General features: G+C 42.8%; 1 protein-coding gene across 1 annotated transcript in view; it reads right to left on the bottom strand.

Moving 5' to 3' along the window:
- Positions 1 to 16,331, bottom strand: part of IBTK (inhibitor of Bruton tyrosine kinase) — a 239,787-nt gene that overhangs the window by 126,229 nt on the left and 97,227 nt on the right. Inside the window, 1 exon segment of the mRNA XM_033937433.1 lies at positions 3,728 to 3,824. Coding sequence (XP_033793324.1) covers positions 3,728 to 3,824 — 97 coding nt within the window.

The raw sequence follows: 16,331 nt of genomic DNA, 5'->3' as shown, positions 1-16,331 counted from the left end.
CTTTTCATACTCTAAATTTAACAAAAAACTTGAATGATCCGGCTTTCTCTGTCTCCTTGGATGCGGAGAAAGCTTTTGATCGAGTTGAATGGACCTTTATGTACCAGGTATTAGAATGGTTTGGCATAGGTTCAGGATTCATACAAATGATTCAGACGTTGTAAACTCCCCTGGTGCAAGATTATATATTAATAATAAATTGTCAGAATGTTTTAATTTGCAGAGGGGGGTTAGACAAGGTTGTCCCTTATCCCCTTTGCTTTTTGATATTGTTTTAGAACCCTTGTTATTAGCCATTCAACAGGCAAAGGGAATACAGGGAATTCCTCGTGCAGATTGACAGGGAATTCCTCGTGCAGATTGGGAATATAAAATCTCAGCCTATGCAGATGATATACTGCTTTATTTGAGGAATCCGGAAACTACCATTCCATGCTTACTTGAATTGATAGAGAAATTTGGAAAGTTTTCAGGATACAAGATAAATTGGAGCAAGTCGGAAATTCTTCCACTTAATGTGCATTGTACTAAAGGATTATTTGATTCATTTTAATTTGTATGGAAAGAAGACGGATTAAAATATTTAGGTATTAGAATAAAAAATACAATAGAAGACACAGTGAAGGAGAATGAAAGACTTTTATTAAAAAAAGTAACAGATATGTGCAAGCAATGGAATCCTTTACATCTTTCTTGGTGGGGGAGAGTTCAAACTATTAAAATGATGATATTGCCTGTGGTTTGTTATCAAATGAGTATGATACCAGTTTTTTTTCGGGGTCCTTTTATAAAAAATTAAATAGTATTCTTACAAAATTTGTTTGGCTGGGTAAAATGCCTAGAATTGCTTTAGTATCTTTACAAAAATCAATTGTGGAGGGTGGGGTAAATTTTCCAAACTTTTATAGGTATCATCAAGCCTATATTTTATGTCAGGGTATGTATTGGGTCCTCCCAGAGCTCATGGAAAACATCCCGGATTGCTTGTACTTAAAATGGCGACTCATGCTTCCTTTACATCTCTCTCAAGTTATCAGTGTACCAATGCCTAGGAAATATAAAGAGAATAGAATATTGATGGATACATGGAAAACTTTACGTTATGTCAGTAATTTAACACCTGACCCAATACATAACTTCAAGATTAAAATTGGCGGTTTTAAAATCGTTTGGAAGTATTGGATTATTGCAGCCATACGAACTTTAAATGATGTTATTTCAAATGGTAAACTGCTTGAATTTTCACAGTTGCAACATAAATATGGTCTAAACAAATCACAAAGCTTTAAATGGTTGCAGCTGAACCAGGCTATTCAGGAGGGGTTCCCTTAATGGAAAAATCTTAACAATCAGTATAGCCTGGAATTTTTATGCTTTCAGGCCGATTGTCTGGGACACCAGGCCGCACAGTGGTATAAATTGCTTTCTGGATTTATGATTAAAAAATCAAAGAATGGTCTTAGAGACATTTGGAGCATTGAGATTACGCATCAAATTTCTGCATCTCAATGGCCACGAATTTGGTCTTGGAGAATGAGATGTACAGTGTCTGCATCTATGAGACAAACTTGGCTCTTTTTGTTACATAGAGCATTTTGGACGCCAGTTAGATTACAAAAGTTGGATTGCTCTAAGTCTAATAGATGCTGGCATTGTAATCTGGAAGCAGGGACTCTAGATCATCTACTTTATTTTTGTCCCTGTATCATGGCCTTTTGGAAATCAATTTGGTCCCAAATTAATTGCTTATTAGAAAACCATGTAGCTCTGTCATACGATACAATTCTATTTGGAACATCCATGAGAATAAAAAGTCAAATTTCATCTAATAATAATAAACTTTTATTAATAATGACAGGAGTTGCCATTCAACATATTACCAGGAATTGGAAGGATTACACCAGACTTAATTACACCTTCTGGTGGAATTCGTTATGCCTTATATACAAAATGGAAAGATCAATTGCCATACAAAAAGGGAATTATAATAACTTCAAAAAAATTTGGGGACCACTGATAACATATTGTAATGAGTAGACACCTTTATACACTAAAGTATAATTATAATAATGGGAAAGGGGGGATATATTGATATATTATTGGTTTAAGTATTATTTTGAACACATTACATGTATGATATGTTTGATTTACAATAATTGTGGAAAGGGAGGGTGTAGAGGGGATTATAATATGTATTGAAATAATAACAGGAAAAAATTTTCAAGTGATGTATATGAATTAATTGATGTCATATTGTACACTTGATATAAGATGGAAAAATGAATAAAGAATTGGGAAAAAAAATAGAAGTAAGAATTTGGTTTTGTCTTGGTTGAGTTTTAATTTGTGGTCTCTCATCCATTTTGACACTGTTTCTAGTGCAATGTGTAGTTTGTTTGTTGTGTTGGGGGGTTGGTCAAAAGGCAGGACGATGGTGATATCGTCTGTGTAGCTGTATGACATTATACCTTGTTTGTCTAAGCATGTGTCAAGTGTGGCTATGTAAAGGTTGAAGAGTGTTGGTGATGGTGGAGAGCCTTGGGGGACTCCGCAAGGGTTGTTCCAGGATTCTGGTTGTTCATTGTTTGCTTTTACTCTGTATCTTCTTGAGTGGAGGAATCCTTCAAACCAATTGCAGACTTTGCCTGTAATTGTCAGCACACGCTAAAATCCATTAGTGTACCTTAGGGCTCCTTTTACAAAGGTGCGCTAGGGCCTTAATGCGCAGAATAGTGCGCGCTAAATTGCCGTGTGCGCTAGACCTTAACACCAGCATTGATCTGGCGTTATTCTAAAAGTGTACCACGTGGTTTAACACGCGGTAATTTTGTGCGTGCGCTAAAAACGTTAGTGCACCTTAGTAAAAGGAATACAAGCAAAAGATTGACCCTTAGTCCCACAGAAAATGCAAATCCAGCGAAAACGAAAACTCTGTGGATATGGTGATATTCAAGATACAGGCTTTATTTAAGAATATACAATTTGATAATCCACATAAAATATATCTAGGACCCAAACCATTGGGAGCTGTGGGTTCTGAATGCAGCCAATCACGGAGCTGCGTGGGACCAGACAGGAAGTGCAAAGGTCGCGCTCCTGCGTTATGCACCGCTCTGCAACAAGAAAGGCAGCCGTCCAGTTAAAAAAATGGTACTGGGGGCGGGGGAGGTGTATTTGTTCCATAAGACGCACCCACTTTTCCACCCCCTTTTTGGGGGTGGGAAAAGTGCGGCTTATGGAGTGAAAAATACAGTACATCTAACAGAAACTTTAGTAACAACGATAGGGGTAATATTTAACCCTTTAATTGGAAGATGATGGCTGCTTTATGTAACTTGATGTTGAACAAGAGAAACAGTGCCAAGTAACAGGCATTTGGAGATGCAGATCTTCAATAAGAATTACAGAAGACACATGTTGCTTCTGAGCAACAATGCTAAATAAAGGCTTAAATTATATAGCTTACAAATATTCAGATGTCAACACTAAATACCCAGGTTTGGTGTTAACCATCAACAATATCTGGATAATGGTGATATTCTCATCATTATAAAGATAATGTAACACAGCTTTTTTCCTGTCCTAAGTTACCTAGTCATCTGAGTATCGGCACTGAACACTGCTCGTCCCAGGATAAATCCTGGCTTTACCCTGGTGTAAGGGAGTTTTGAATATCGGGTCTGATATTTATTTTTATATAGAAGGAAGGCAAATTGTTTCTGCATACCTTTTACAGCTGGAGCTTCATCTGTATAAATATAGTCAAGGATCGCTTGGAGAATTTCAGAATGAATTGGTATTTCCAAAGCTGCACAGCTGGAAGCCTAAACATACAAGATGGAAGTACAATGTATAACTTTCAAAACGGAGTCTCCAAGACATTATCTATTACTACTATTTATCATTTCTATAGCGCTACCCGATGCATGCAGCATTGTACATTAAACAAGCAAGAGATTGTCCCTGATCGAAAGTGCTTACAATCTAAGTTACGTAGAACAGACACACAGGACATAGAATGGATCAATATAAGATGCTCATGAAGGGACAAACAAGGGAAAAAGAGGTAGTGAGGGTAGGGGCTACAGAAGGAATGAGAACAGATATAGGGCACTAATGTCTAGCGCGCGCTATTACACACATTAAAGCCCTAGTGCACCTTAGTAAAAGGAGCCCATAATGTATTACAAGCTGTAAGCATAGAATATGATATTCAAAATCACTTCTGGGGCTCAGAAGAGGGACCTTAGACTCATCAGCTGCACTGGCTGCCGTTCGAATCCAGAGTTCTATTTAAGTTCTCAGGCATCTGTTACAAAACAGTATTTGGTATGTCGCCGGACTATCTTTACCCTCAGTTCAACCTGAGCCACAACAATAAGAGCTCCCGCAGAATAAATCTGTTCACTTTTCCCCTCACTAAAATCGTGTCACCTTAAAAGATTCTTCGAAAGAACCTTCTCCTTTCAAGCGGCCAAACTAAATTCATGGCTAGCCCAAACTATACTTGATGCCTCTTCATACCTCAATTTCAGAAAGCAGATTAAAACTCAGCTATTCAACAGACCGAATCCCTAATCGTTCCCCATGACTTTCCCCTCTCACTCCTCTGAGATTGCTGCTCTCTCCTTATGGCTTGTATACATTTTTCCTTGTATGTTCCTTCCTTATGGCGTGTATGCATTTCTCCTCACTTAAATCGTATGCATGTACTTATTGTATGTACTTATTGCATGTGCTTATGCATGTCCTTATTGCATGTACTTTTTGTACATATGCATGTATTTTTGTTCCCTTCACTTAAATTGTAGACATATAACCAGCAGGTTAACTTTTATAATTGCTTTTTTCATTTTTTTTGTCATCAACTGCAACTGCACTGTTTATATTGAATCTAACTGCTATGAACCACCTAGAACTCCCTGGGTATGGCGGTATACAAAATAAAATTATTATTATTATTATTATTATGTTCTCATGGCAGTTAAACAGTACAATAAATTGGTAGCTAGAATCAATGGAATGTTAGGGTACAGAAAAAAAAATAGAAGAGTTATTTTAATTGAATTTAAAAAAGATGAACAAGAATACTAATGAAAACAAACCCCTATGTACTTTCCTGTCCTAACACCAGATCATTCTCCCTAACAATAGATGTTCATACAAAGGAACCCTCCACTCATCAGGCAACATTGCTCACCAATCTCAACTCTCAGCCCTAGTAGCATTTCCACAGTTGTTCATAAATATGGCCTGCCCCAGGCCTTAAGGCCATTACATTAAAAACCCCAAAAACCCCAAGCATTGAAGCTTCTCCCAAACACTGTTTATTGATGGCATCAAGGTATGCTTCCAGCATATTGCCAAAAAAACATTCCATGTCAAGTAGTCTAATTTTAGAAAAGTGCAACATAAATTTGGGCTTCATAAATCACAATATTTTCGTTGGTTGCAATTGAAGCAGGCCATTCAGGCAGGGTTCCCTGAATGGAAAACTCTTACTACCCAATACAGTATGGAATTTTTATGTTTTCAGGCGGACTTTTTCGGTCACCAGGCCACGCAGTGGTATAAAACTATTAGTGATCTGGTTAAAAAAAAGCCTAAAAATGGTCTTAGGGATATTTGGAGCATTGAGATTAAGCATCAGATTTCAGCATCTCAATGGCCACAAATTTGGTCTTGGAGAATAAGATGTACAATGTCGGCATCTATGAGGCAAACTTGTTTTTTTCTTTTACATAGAGCTTTTTAAACCCCAGTTAGATTACAAAAATTAAATAGTTCCTTGTCTAATAGATGATGTAGGGACTTTGGATCGTCTTTTGTATTACTGTCCCCATATCTTAGCCTTTTGGAATTCAATCTGAGATCAAATAAATTGTTTATTGGAAAATCATGTAGCGTTATCTTATGATACTGTGATATTTGGAATGTCTATGAGAAAAAAAAGTCAGATATCATCGTGTAACAATAAACTTTTATTGATCATGACAGGAGTTGCTATCCAACATATTACTAATAACTGGAAAGACCACAGTAGACTTAATTTTAATTTCTGGTGGAATTCGTTGTGTCACCTATATAGAATGGAAAGATCACTGGCGGTACAGAATGGAAATTATAAAAATTTTATAAAAGTATGGGAGCCATTAACATCTTTTTGTCATGATTAAATGCCATTTTTCTATTAATTATACACCACTTAGTGTTGGGGGGGTTTCTATTGGAGGGTTTATGATCTTACAATTAATAATGGGCTTGGGAGGAGGGTTGCTTTTATGTTTATAAAGTATACTGATAAGATGTTCAAGTGGTCTATTTAATATTGTAAATATGAATTTTGTACACTTGATGAAAGCTTAAAAATGAATAAAGAATTTAAAAAAAAAAAAAAAAAAAAGAAAAAAAAAGTGCCCCATCTCACAAACACGGATTTTAATGAAACTTTGTATTCTGAATCTTACATGACCCAAAAGAACTCTGGTAAAGTTTAAGATTCTCCAGTGGAATACTTATGGAGATATAGCTCTTTGTTTGATACCTGCACAATTTTGGCAACTTTGAGTCAAAATATATTCTTGGCCATTGAAGCTAAACAAATGTAACTTGGCAATCTTATATAACTTTTTATGATCTATTCAATGAACTAACATTTTTTTAAACTGACGTATGTAAAAAGCCTCAAAGTGGGCTGAAAAATGGACCAATGCTAAAAAAATTTAAAAGTTTAGCCTTCTGTGGCTCCTGTAATAATGAAGCTATCCATGTAAAATTTTGTCTGTTATTTTGTGACATGACTGTTCTCAAATATACAATTTCAACTTATAAGCTAATCTCTTTACTTTATAATTTCAATTTAAAGTTTTTGTTTTTTCAAAAAATGTCAAAAATTGGGTATTTTTAACCAGCTTTTACAAAAAAAAGAATATTCTGCAAACATTTTCAAACTAATTCTATTATTCAGACCCCTGAAAAAGTTGGCTTTGTTTTTCAACGCAAGCAAATGGTGTCTGAAAATAAGGGTCAAAAGTCATTGAAGTTTCCATAGTAATGGCATATATTAATATCGAAATGTGGTCAGCTCTTCCAAGTTATAAACTGTTTTTTGCATTTTTTATGAGGAAAATATTTTATTGCATTTGATTTTGGTTGTATAAGAATTGTACTTTCATGGGATAGAGATTTTACCCTGGATTTCTTTATGTATTTATGCGTCGTTGTTGCGTATTTATGCATTGTTGTTGCATTTGATTTTGGTTGTATAAGAATTGTACTTTCATGGGACAGAGATTTTACCCTGGATTTCTTTATGTATTTATGCATTGTTGTTGTTGGTTTTTTTTAGAAGTACTGGGTTATGAAGGAGTCCATAGGATGCTACAACGCTCATGGCTGGATATCTCCTTACATTATCAGAGCCACCTTAACATATATAGCTCCTCTCTAGGGGGAAAAGACAAGGGAGGGGAGGAGTCAGGGAAGTATATGCCAGGAAATATAAGAGGCAGGGCCAAAGCTGGGTTAAGGAGGCCCAGGAGAGAAGAAATGATCCCAATATACTTAAGAACATAAGAATAATCTAACTGGGTCAGACCAATGGTCCATCAAGTCCAGTAGCCTGTTCTCACGGTGGCCAATCCAGGTCCCTAGTACCTGGCCAAAATCCAAAGAGTAGCAACATTCCATGCTACCGATCCAGGGCAAGCAGAGGCTTCCCCATGTCTTAATAACAGACTATGGACTTTTCCTTGATTACAACTTCTAAATATTCTGCTTGGCTGAGGCAAGCCAAATTTCTTTGTTCTGACTACGTGAGCCCTTTTCTCAGGTCTAGCTGGGACCAGACTTTGTTACCCGACTTGAGAGACTTTTGCAGACTGTGTTTAGGGCATGGCAGTCAGAAGCCAAGGACTGTGTATTGGGTCCTGTCAACTACAGATCCACCTAAGGATTTTTGCTTACTGAACAAAGAGACTGTTCCTTGTATGCCCAGCCCTATGAATAACAGGACTCAAGGTTTATGAGTTAATAAAGTTTTTCTTAACTACTTATGATTGTGTCTGTATGTGCATAATATTGTGTCCGTGTGTGCACAGACCCAAGCCCAAACCCGCTCATGCTATTAAGCACTGTTACTTACCATAACAGGTGTTATCCAGGAACAGCAGGCAGATATTCTCACACATGGTGACGTCACCGACGGAGCCCAGGTACGAACTCTTGAAAAGTGAATCGCAACTTTAAAGTTTAGAAAGCTCACGATCAGCCCGCAAAGTTCATGCTTTCCCGCCCGACGTAGGCACATGGTCCCTCAGTTAAGATAAGCCAACTAAGAAGCCAACCAGGGGAGGTGGATGGGTTTTGAGAATATCTGCCTGCTGTCCCTGGATAACACATGTTACGGTAAGTAACTGTGCTTTATCCCAGGACAAGCAGGCAGGTATTCTCACACATGGGTGACCTCCAAGCTAACTAGAATGAGATGGTGGGAGTGTTGGCCATCAAGAAAATAAATTTTGTAATACTGACTGGCTGAAGTGCCCATCCCGTCTGTAGAAAGACTCCAGACAATAATGTGAGGTAGATGTATGAACTGAGGACTAGGTGGCAGCTTTTCAGATTTCCTCAATAGGAGTATCTAAGGAAAGCTACAGAAGCTGCCTTAGCTCGGACTTTATGAGCTGTGACACAACTCTCCAGGTGCAATCCAGTCTGAGCATTGCTGAATGATATACAGGCAGCTACCCAGTTGGAAATCGTTCTCTTGGAAACAGGATGCCCCAATCTGTTAGGATGAAATGAGACAAAAAGTTGGGGAGATGTTCTATGTGGCTTTGTCCTTCAATGTAATAGGCCAAAGCACGTTTACAGTCCAGAGTGTGCAGCGCTGTTTCTCCAGCATGAGAATGAGGCTTTTTTAAAAAAAATTCTTTATTCATTTTTCATCTTACAGCAAATACATATATATTAAACATTTGTCAATAAATACATCATTGAAATTCTATCATTTATGATACTAATAGATAAAATTTTTTATCCCATCCCTCCCTCCCTTTCAGTCTTGCATTCAATCAAATATATCACATCAATAATCTTTCATAGTGATCTAATAATTTAATAAATTCAAATTCCCCCCTCCCATCCCTTCTACCTTAAATTGTATTTATAATGTAAAATGGTATCTACTCATTGCAATATTTTGTTATTGGCCACCATATCTCATTAAATTTATTAAAATTCCTTTTTTGTACAGCTATTGTTCTCTCCATTTTGTAAATATGACATATCGAATTCCACCAGAAGTTATAATTAAGTCTATTCCAATTTTTCCAATTACTTATGATCTGTTGTATGGCGACTCCTGTCATAATCATTAAAAGTTTATTATTCTTTGATGAAATTTGGCTCTTTGTTCTCATTGACATACTGAATGAAATCATATCATAGGATAATGCCACATGATTCTCCAATAAACAATTAATTTGGGGCCAAATTGATTTCCAAAAAGCCATAATAAAGGGACAATATAACAATAAATGAATGAGAATGAGGCTTAGGAAAAAAAAAACTGGAAGCACAACCGACTGATTGAGATGACTCTGTGACCACTTTGGGTAGAAACTTTGGATGCGTGCGGAGAACCACTTTATCATGGTGAAAAACTGTGAAGGTTGGATCTGCCACCAACGCTTGTAACTCACTGACCATCCTAGCAGAAGTGAGTGAGATAAGAACAACTTTCCAGGTAAGAAACTTGAGATGAGCTGTGGCCATTGGTTCAAATGGAGGCTTCATTAACCTGGAAAGTACCACATTAAGGTCCCAGACCACTGGAGGAGACTTGAGAGGTGGTTTCACATTAAAAAGTCCTTTCATGAATCTGGAGATCAAAGGATGAGCAGTAAGAGGTTTTCCCTCTATTGGCAGGTGAAAATCTGTAATAGTATTGAGAAGGACTCTAACAGATGTAGATTTGAGACCAGAGTCAGATAGATGGAGTAGATAATCCAACAGCAATTCCACTGACAATGAAGTTGGATCATGATGATGAAGGACACACCAGGAAGAAAACCCGAGTCCACTTTTGTTGATAACATTGTTGAGTGGCTGGTTTCCTGGAGACGTCAATAATATTGCGTACAGGCTGAGAAAGATGTAACTGAGACAGATTCAGCTCGAGAGAAATCAAGCTGTCAGGTGTAATGAGTGCAGGTTGGGATGTAGAAGAGATCCCTGATGCTGAGTAAGCAGAGTAAGAAAAATTTGCAGAGGTATTGGCTCCCTGGAGCTGAGTTGAAGTAGAAGGGAGAACCAATGCTGCCTGGGCCACTGAAGAGCAATGAGAATCATGGTGGCTGACTCTCGTTTGAGTTTGAACAGAGTCTTTAGTATGAGAGGAGTGGGCGGAAATGCGTAGAGAAACATGTTCGTCCAGTCCAGAAGAAATGCATGTGCTTCCAGACAGTGAGGAGAAAGCAATGTTACTTACCGTAACAGTTGTTATCCAGGGACAGCAGGCAGCTATTCTCACTAGTGGGTGATGTCATCCGACAGAGCCCCGACACGGAAATCTTGAAAGCATGTCTTGCTTGAAGAAACTTAGAAGTTTCGAGATGCCCGCACCGCGCATGCGCCAGTGCCTTCCCGCCCGATGTACCGGGCGTGTCTCCTCAGTTCAGGTAGCTAGCCTGAGAAGCCAACCCAGGGGAGGTGGGTGGGACGTGAGAATAGCTGCCTGCTGTCCCTGGATAACAACTGTTACGGTAAGTAACATTGCTTTATCCCAGGACAAGGAGGCAGGTATTCTCACTAGTGGGTGACCTCCAAGCTAACCCCAATGGGATGGTGGGAGAGTTGGCAATTTCAAGAGAACAAATTTTGTAACACTGTTTGGCCAAACTGTCCATCCCGTCTGGAAAAAGTATCCAGACAATAATGAGAGGTGAATGTATGAACCGAGGACCAAGTGGCAGCCTTACAAATCTCCTCAATCGGTGTCGATCTGAGGAAGGCTACAGAGGCTGCCATTGCTCTGACCTTATGGGCTGTGACCTTACAGGGAAGGGATAATCCAGCCTGGGCATAGCAGGAAGAGATACAAGCCGCCATCCAGTTAGAGATGGTGCGCTTCGATACAGGTCGTCCCAACTTGTTTGGATCAAAGGAGACGAAAAGTTGAGGAGCAGTTCTGTGAGGCTTTGTGCGATCCAAGTAGAAAGCTAAAGCCCGTTTACAGTCCAGAGTGTGCAAAGCAGCTTCCCCAGGATGAGAATGAGGCTTTGGAAAGAACACTGGAAGCACGATGGATTGGTTGATGTGAAATTCAGAGACCACTTTAGGCAGGAATTTCGGATGAGTACGAAGAACCACCTTGTCATGATGGAATACAGTGAACGGTGGATCCGCCACTAGGGCCTGAAGCTCACTGACCCGGCGAGCAGACGTGAGGGCCACCAGAAAAACCACCTTCCAGGTGAGATACTTAAGTGGAGCCTTGTGGAGAGGTTCAAACGGAGGCTTCATGAGATGAGACAGGACAACATTGAGATCCCAAACCACAGGAAGAGGTTTGATAGGAGGGTTGACATGAAAAAGACCTTTCATAAATCTGGAAACTACAGGATGAGCAGACAAAGGTTTCCCCTGTAGAGGCTGATGGAAAGCCGCAATAGCACTCAGGTGGACTCGTATGGAGGTAGATTTGAGACCAGACTGAGATAGGTGTAGAAGGTAGTCCAATACAGAAGAAAGGGAAGCTCGCTGAAGTTCCGTAGCATTGGAAATACACCAGGAGGAGAATCTAGTCCATTTTTGGGAGTAGCATTGTCGAGTAGCAGGCTTCCTGGAAGCCTCCAAGACCTCCCTTACTGCTTGAGAAAACTGGTGAGGGGTTATGTTGAAAGGAACCAAGCTGTCAGGTGGAGTGACTGCAGATTGGGATGAAGTAGTGAACCTTGATGTTGAGTGAGTAGTGAAGGAAACACTGGAAGAAGTATTGGCTCCCTGCTATTGAGTTGAAGTAGAAGGGAGAACCAAGGTTGTCTGGGCCACCGAGGAGCAATTAGAATCATGGTGGCATGGTCTGATCTCAACTTGACCAGAGTCTTTTGAATGAGAGGAAAAGGAGGAAACGCATATAGGAAGCGATTCCCCCAATCCAGTAGAAAAGCGTCTGCCTCGAGGCGGAGAGGAGTGTAGATCCTGGAGCAAAACTGAGGCAGCTTGAAGTTGTGGGGGGCTGCAAAGAGGTCTATCTGAGGCGTCCCCCACTGTGCAAAGACCTGATGAAGGGGCTTGGAATGGAGCGTCCATTCGTGAGGCTGGAGAAGACGACTCAATTTGTCTGCCAAGACATTGTCTTTCCCCTGAATGTAGACAGCCCTGAGGAAGGTGTTGTGGCGGATCGCCCAATCCCAGACTCGAAGAGCTTCCTGGCAAAGAGGGGCCGAGCCCGTGCCCCCTTGTTTGTTGACATAATACATGGCGACCTGATTGTCGGTGCGAATGAGGACCACCATGTCGTGAAGCAGATGTTGAAAAGCTTGAAGAGCATTGAAGATGGCTCTGAGCTCCAGAAGATTGATTTGATGGAGTCGTTCCGCACTGGTCCAGAACCCCTGAGTGCGAAGACCATCCAGATGAGCTCCCCATGCATAGTTCGATGAATCGGTCGTGAGAACTTTCTGGTGGGGAGGAGAGTGAAACAGCAAACCTCTGGATAGATTCGAAGAGGTCATCCACCAGAGAAGAGACTGCCGTAGAGCAGGAGTGACTACAATGTGGCGGGACAACGGGTCGGACACCTGAGTCCACTGAGATGCTAAGGTCCATTGAGGAATTCTGAGATGTAGTCTGGCAAAAGGCGTCACATGAACTGTGGATGCCATGTGACCCAAGAGGACCATCATGTGTCTCGCTGAGATGGACGGGCGAGAAGACACCGACTGGCAGAGTAGAAGAAGAGCATCCATGCGCTGAGGAGGAAGGAACGCTCGAAGTTGGATGGTATCCAGGACCGCCCCGATAAAGGGGAGAGTCTGGGTGGGCTGAAGATGTGACTTGGGAAAGTTGATCTCGAAGCCCAAGTTCTGCAGAAAACAAATCGTAGTCAAGGTCGCCGAAATGACCTCTGGAGCCGACGGGGCCTTGATGAGCCAGTCGTCGAGGTATGGAAACACCTGGAGACCCATGTTCCGGAGTGCAGCGGCCACCACCACCAGACACTTCGTGAAGAGTCTGGGCGAAGAGGAAAGGCCAAATGGAAGCACTCGATACTGCAGATGCAGATGTCCCACCCGAAATCTGAGGAACTTGCGGGAGGCCGGATGAATCGGGATGTGAGTGTAGGCCTCCTTGAGGTCCAGAGAGCATAACCAATCGTTCTGCTCGAGGAGGGGATAGAGAGAGGCAAGGGTCAGCATACGGAACCGCTCCTTGACCAAAAACTTGTTGAGGACTCGAAGGTCCAAAATGGGCCGCAGATCGCCCGTCTTCTTCGGAACCAGGAAATACCGGGAGTAAAATCCTTGGTTCTGCTGATCTAACGGGACCGGCTCGAAGGCCCGAAGCCGAAGCAAAGCCTGAGCCTCCTGGAGAAGAAGAGCGGTCTGCGTTAAGTTGGAAGGATACTCTCTTGGAGGGTGGTCCGGGGGGACCCGTTGGAAATGAAGAGAGTATCCCTCTCTTACGATGGTAAGGACCCAAAGGTCTGTGGTGATTGACTCCCATCGATGACAAAAATGATGGAGACGACCCCCTATGGGAAAAACAGGGAAAGACAGAACGTCAGTTATGCTCCCTGGAAGAGAGTCAAAAAGGCTGAGTAGCCTTGGGTGCAGCCGGCATCTGAGGCTTCTGCTGAGTCTTCTGCGGAGGCTGTCTCTTAGCAGGCTGTCTCGCAGGAGGAGTCTGTCTCGGTTGATAACGCCGCTGGTAAATTTGAGGCGGTCTAGAGGGACGAGACTGCTGAGGCTTCGGTTTAGGACGCAGAATAGACTGAAAAGACTTTTCATGGTCCGACAGCTTTTTAGTAACAGTTTCTATAGACTCATCAAATAGATCCGCTCCTGCACAAGGTACATTTGCAAGTCTGTCTTGGAGGTTCGGATCCATATCGATGGTTCGAAGCCACGCCAGGCGACGCATGGCGACCGAACATGCCGCAGCTCGAGCCGAGAGCTCGAAGGCATCGTAGGAGGATTGCATCAGTTGAAGACGTAACTGGGACAGGGTCGCCACCACCTCTTCAAACTGGAAACGAGCCTGGGCATCGATGAAAGGAATGAACTTGCGGAGCACCAGCAAGAAAAAATCCAAGTATGAAGAGAAGAAAAAGTTGTAATTGAGCACTCGAGTCGCCATCATCGAGTTTTGATAGATACGTCTACCAAACTTATCCATCGTTCTCCCCTCCCTGCCCGGAGGCACGGAAGCATAGACTTGGGAGGGATGAGAACGTTTGAGAGAGGACTCGACTAGAAGGGACTGATGAGAAAGTTGAGCTCCCTCAAACCCCTTGTGGTGAACGATGCGGTATCGAGCATCCAGTTTACTGGGAACTGCAGGCATAGAATACGGTGTCTCAAAACAGCGCATGAAAGTCTGGTCCAGCAGCTTGTGTAGAGGAAGCCGAAGTGTCTCCGCCAGAGGGTGAGGTAAATGCATGGTGTCCAAATACTCTTTAGAATATTTGGACCCAGTGTCCAAAGTCACATCCAAGTCATCCGCCATCTGTCGGAGAAAGGATGAGAAAGACAGTTGGTCTGCCAAGGCCGGCCGACGAGACGGACTAGAAGAAGTGGAAGCCTCCGGGTCCAGGGAGAGCTGAGATCGGCATGGAGAATAGGAGGTAGATGGTTCCTCGTACTCTGGCCCCTCCGGCTGGGACATATCCGACGAGGAGTACCCCAAACGCTGCATCTTTTTCTGCGGAGACACCTCCGAATGACGGGAGGAGTGCCGAGAAGAGTGCCGAGATCGATGCCCCTCCCGGTGACGGGACGGAGAACGAGATCTTCTATGCATCGATTGATCCTTCGAAGCCTCAAAGGAATGGATAGGGCTCGATGCAGTGGATCGCAGAGGTGGCAGAGATGCGGATTCACGCAGCGCCACCCATGTCTGGTATGGAGTGCGGAAGAACTCCTCCTGCGATGCAGTATGCCCAGGACTACGATTATCAGGAGCCGCCCTAGCACCCTGTTGGTATGGAGGTGTGATGGGCTCCAAAGGTGGCATCTCAGGAAGGGAAGCCCTCCTGGAGGATTCCGCCGCCCTCCGCCGATCCCCCTCGTCGAGCAGAGAGATCGAACGACGAGGAGGAGGGGGAGGGGGCGGACCGCCCTCTGAAACCGGGGTCGGAATCTCACCTTGAATGTTGGCGATAAGCCGGGGTCTCATAGTGTGCATAAGCTCGACAAACTGAGCTTCTAGCAGGGATCGAAGCGAAGCCGATATGGAGGGATCCGCACCGAAAGGGGGTCCTCCTGCACGGTCTTCGCGTTCCTTCGTGGCCAAGTGCTTCTGCTTGCTAGCTTTAGGCACTTTGATGACCACGGGAGGGACAGTGGAAGGCGGTACCTGAACCGAGGAGACGGAGGCAGGCGCCGATGCTGAACTTGAAGCTGAAGCCGGGGCAAACGATGCGGGCTTCACGATGCTCGATGTAGGAGTCGCAGATGTAGGTTTCAAATGGACTGGCGAAACCTCAACAGCCGCAGCAGCAGAGATGTCCTTGGCAGTCTCCATCTTGAACATCGACTCCCAGAGCAAGCAGCGCCGCTTAAACGAGTGCACAGTGAGCGTGGAACAAGGCCGGCACGATTTCGGAACGTGTTCCGGACCAATACACTGAAGGCAGCGTCGGTGCGGGTCCGTCAGCGAAATCGCACGCTGGCACTTGCTGCACTTTTTAAAACTGGTGATTGGTCGGGACATAGGCCGGAAAATCGACGCTGCAAGGTCGAAGGCGCTAGGCCGCAGCCACGAGGCCGGCCCGGCCGAACCGCCGGAAGAAATAATTTTAAGTTTTTTTTATTTTTTTTTTTTAGAAAAATAAAGTAAAATTGAAATAAAGTCAAAGAAATAAACCAAAACGCGGGTTAAAGAAGGCAAAAAACTGAAATTCAGTCAGCGCAGAATGAAGACAAACTTCTCAGCTCCGCGGAAAGAAAAGAACTGAGGAGACACGCCCGGTACATCGGGCGGGAAGGCACTGGCGCATGCGCGGTGCGGGCATCTCGAAACTTCTAAGTTTCTTCAAGCAAGACATGCTTTCAAGATGTCCGTGTCGGGGCTCTGTCGGATGACATCACCCACTAGTGAGAATA

Source organism: Geotrypetes seraphini, chromosome 3, assembly GCF_902459505.1.
Source record: "Geotrypetes seraphini chromosome 3, aGeoSer1.1, whole genome shotgun sequence".
NCBI classification, from domain to species: Eukaryota; Metazoa; Chordata; class Amphibia; order Gymnophiona; family Dermophiidae; genus Geotrypetes; species Geotrypetes seraphini.
Note: the sequence above shows the minus strand (reverse complement) of the source record. Positions and strands in the feature narration are given on the sequence as shown.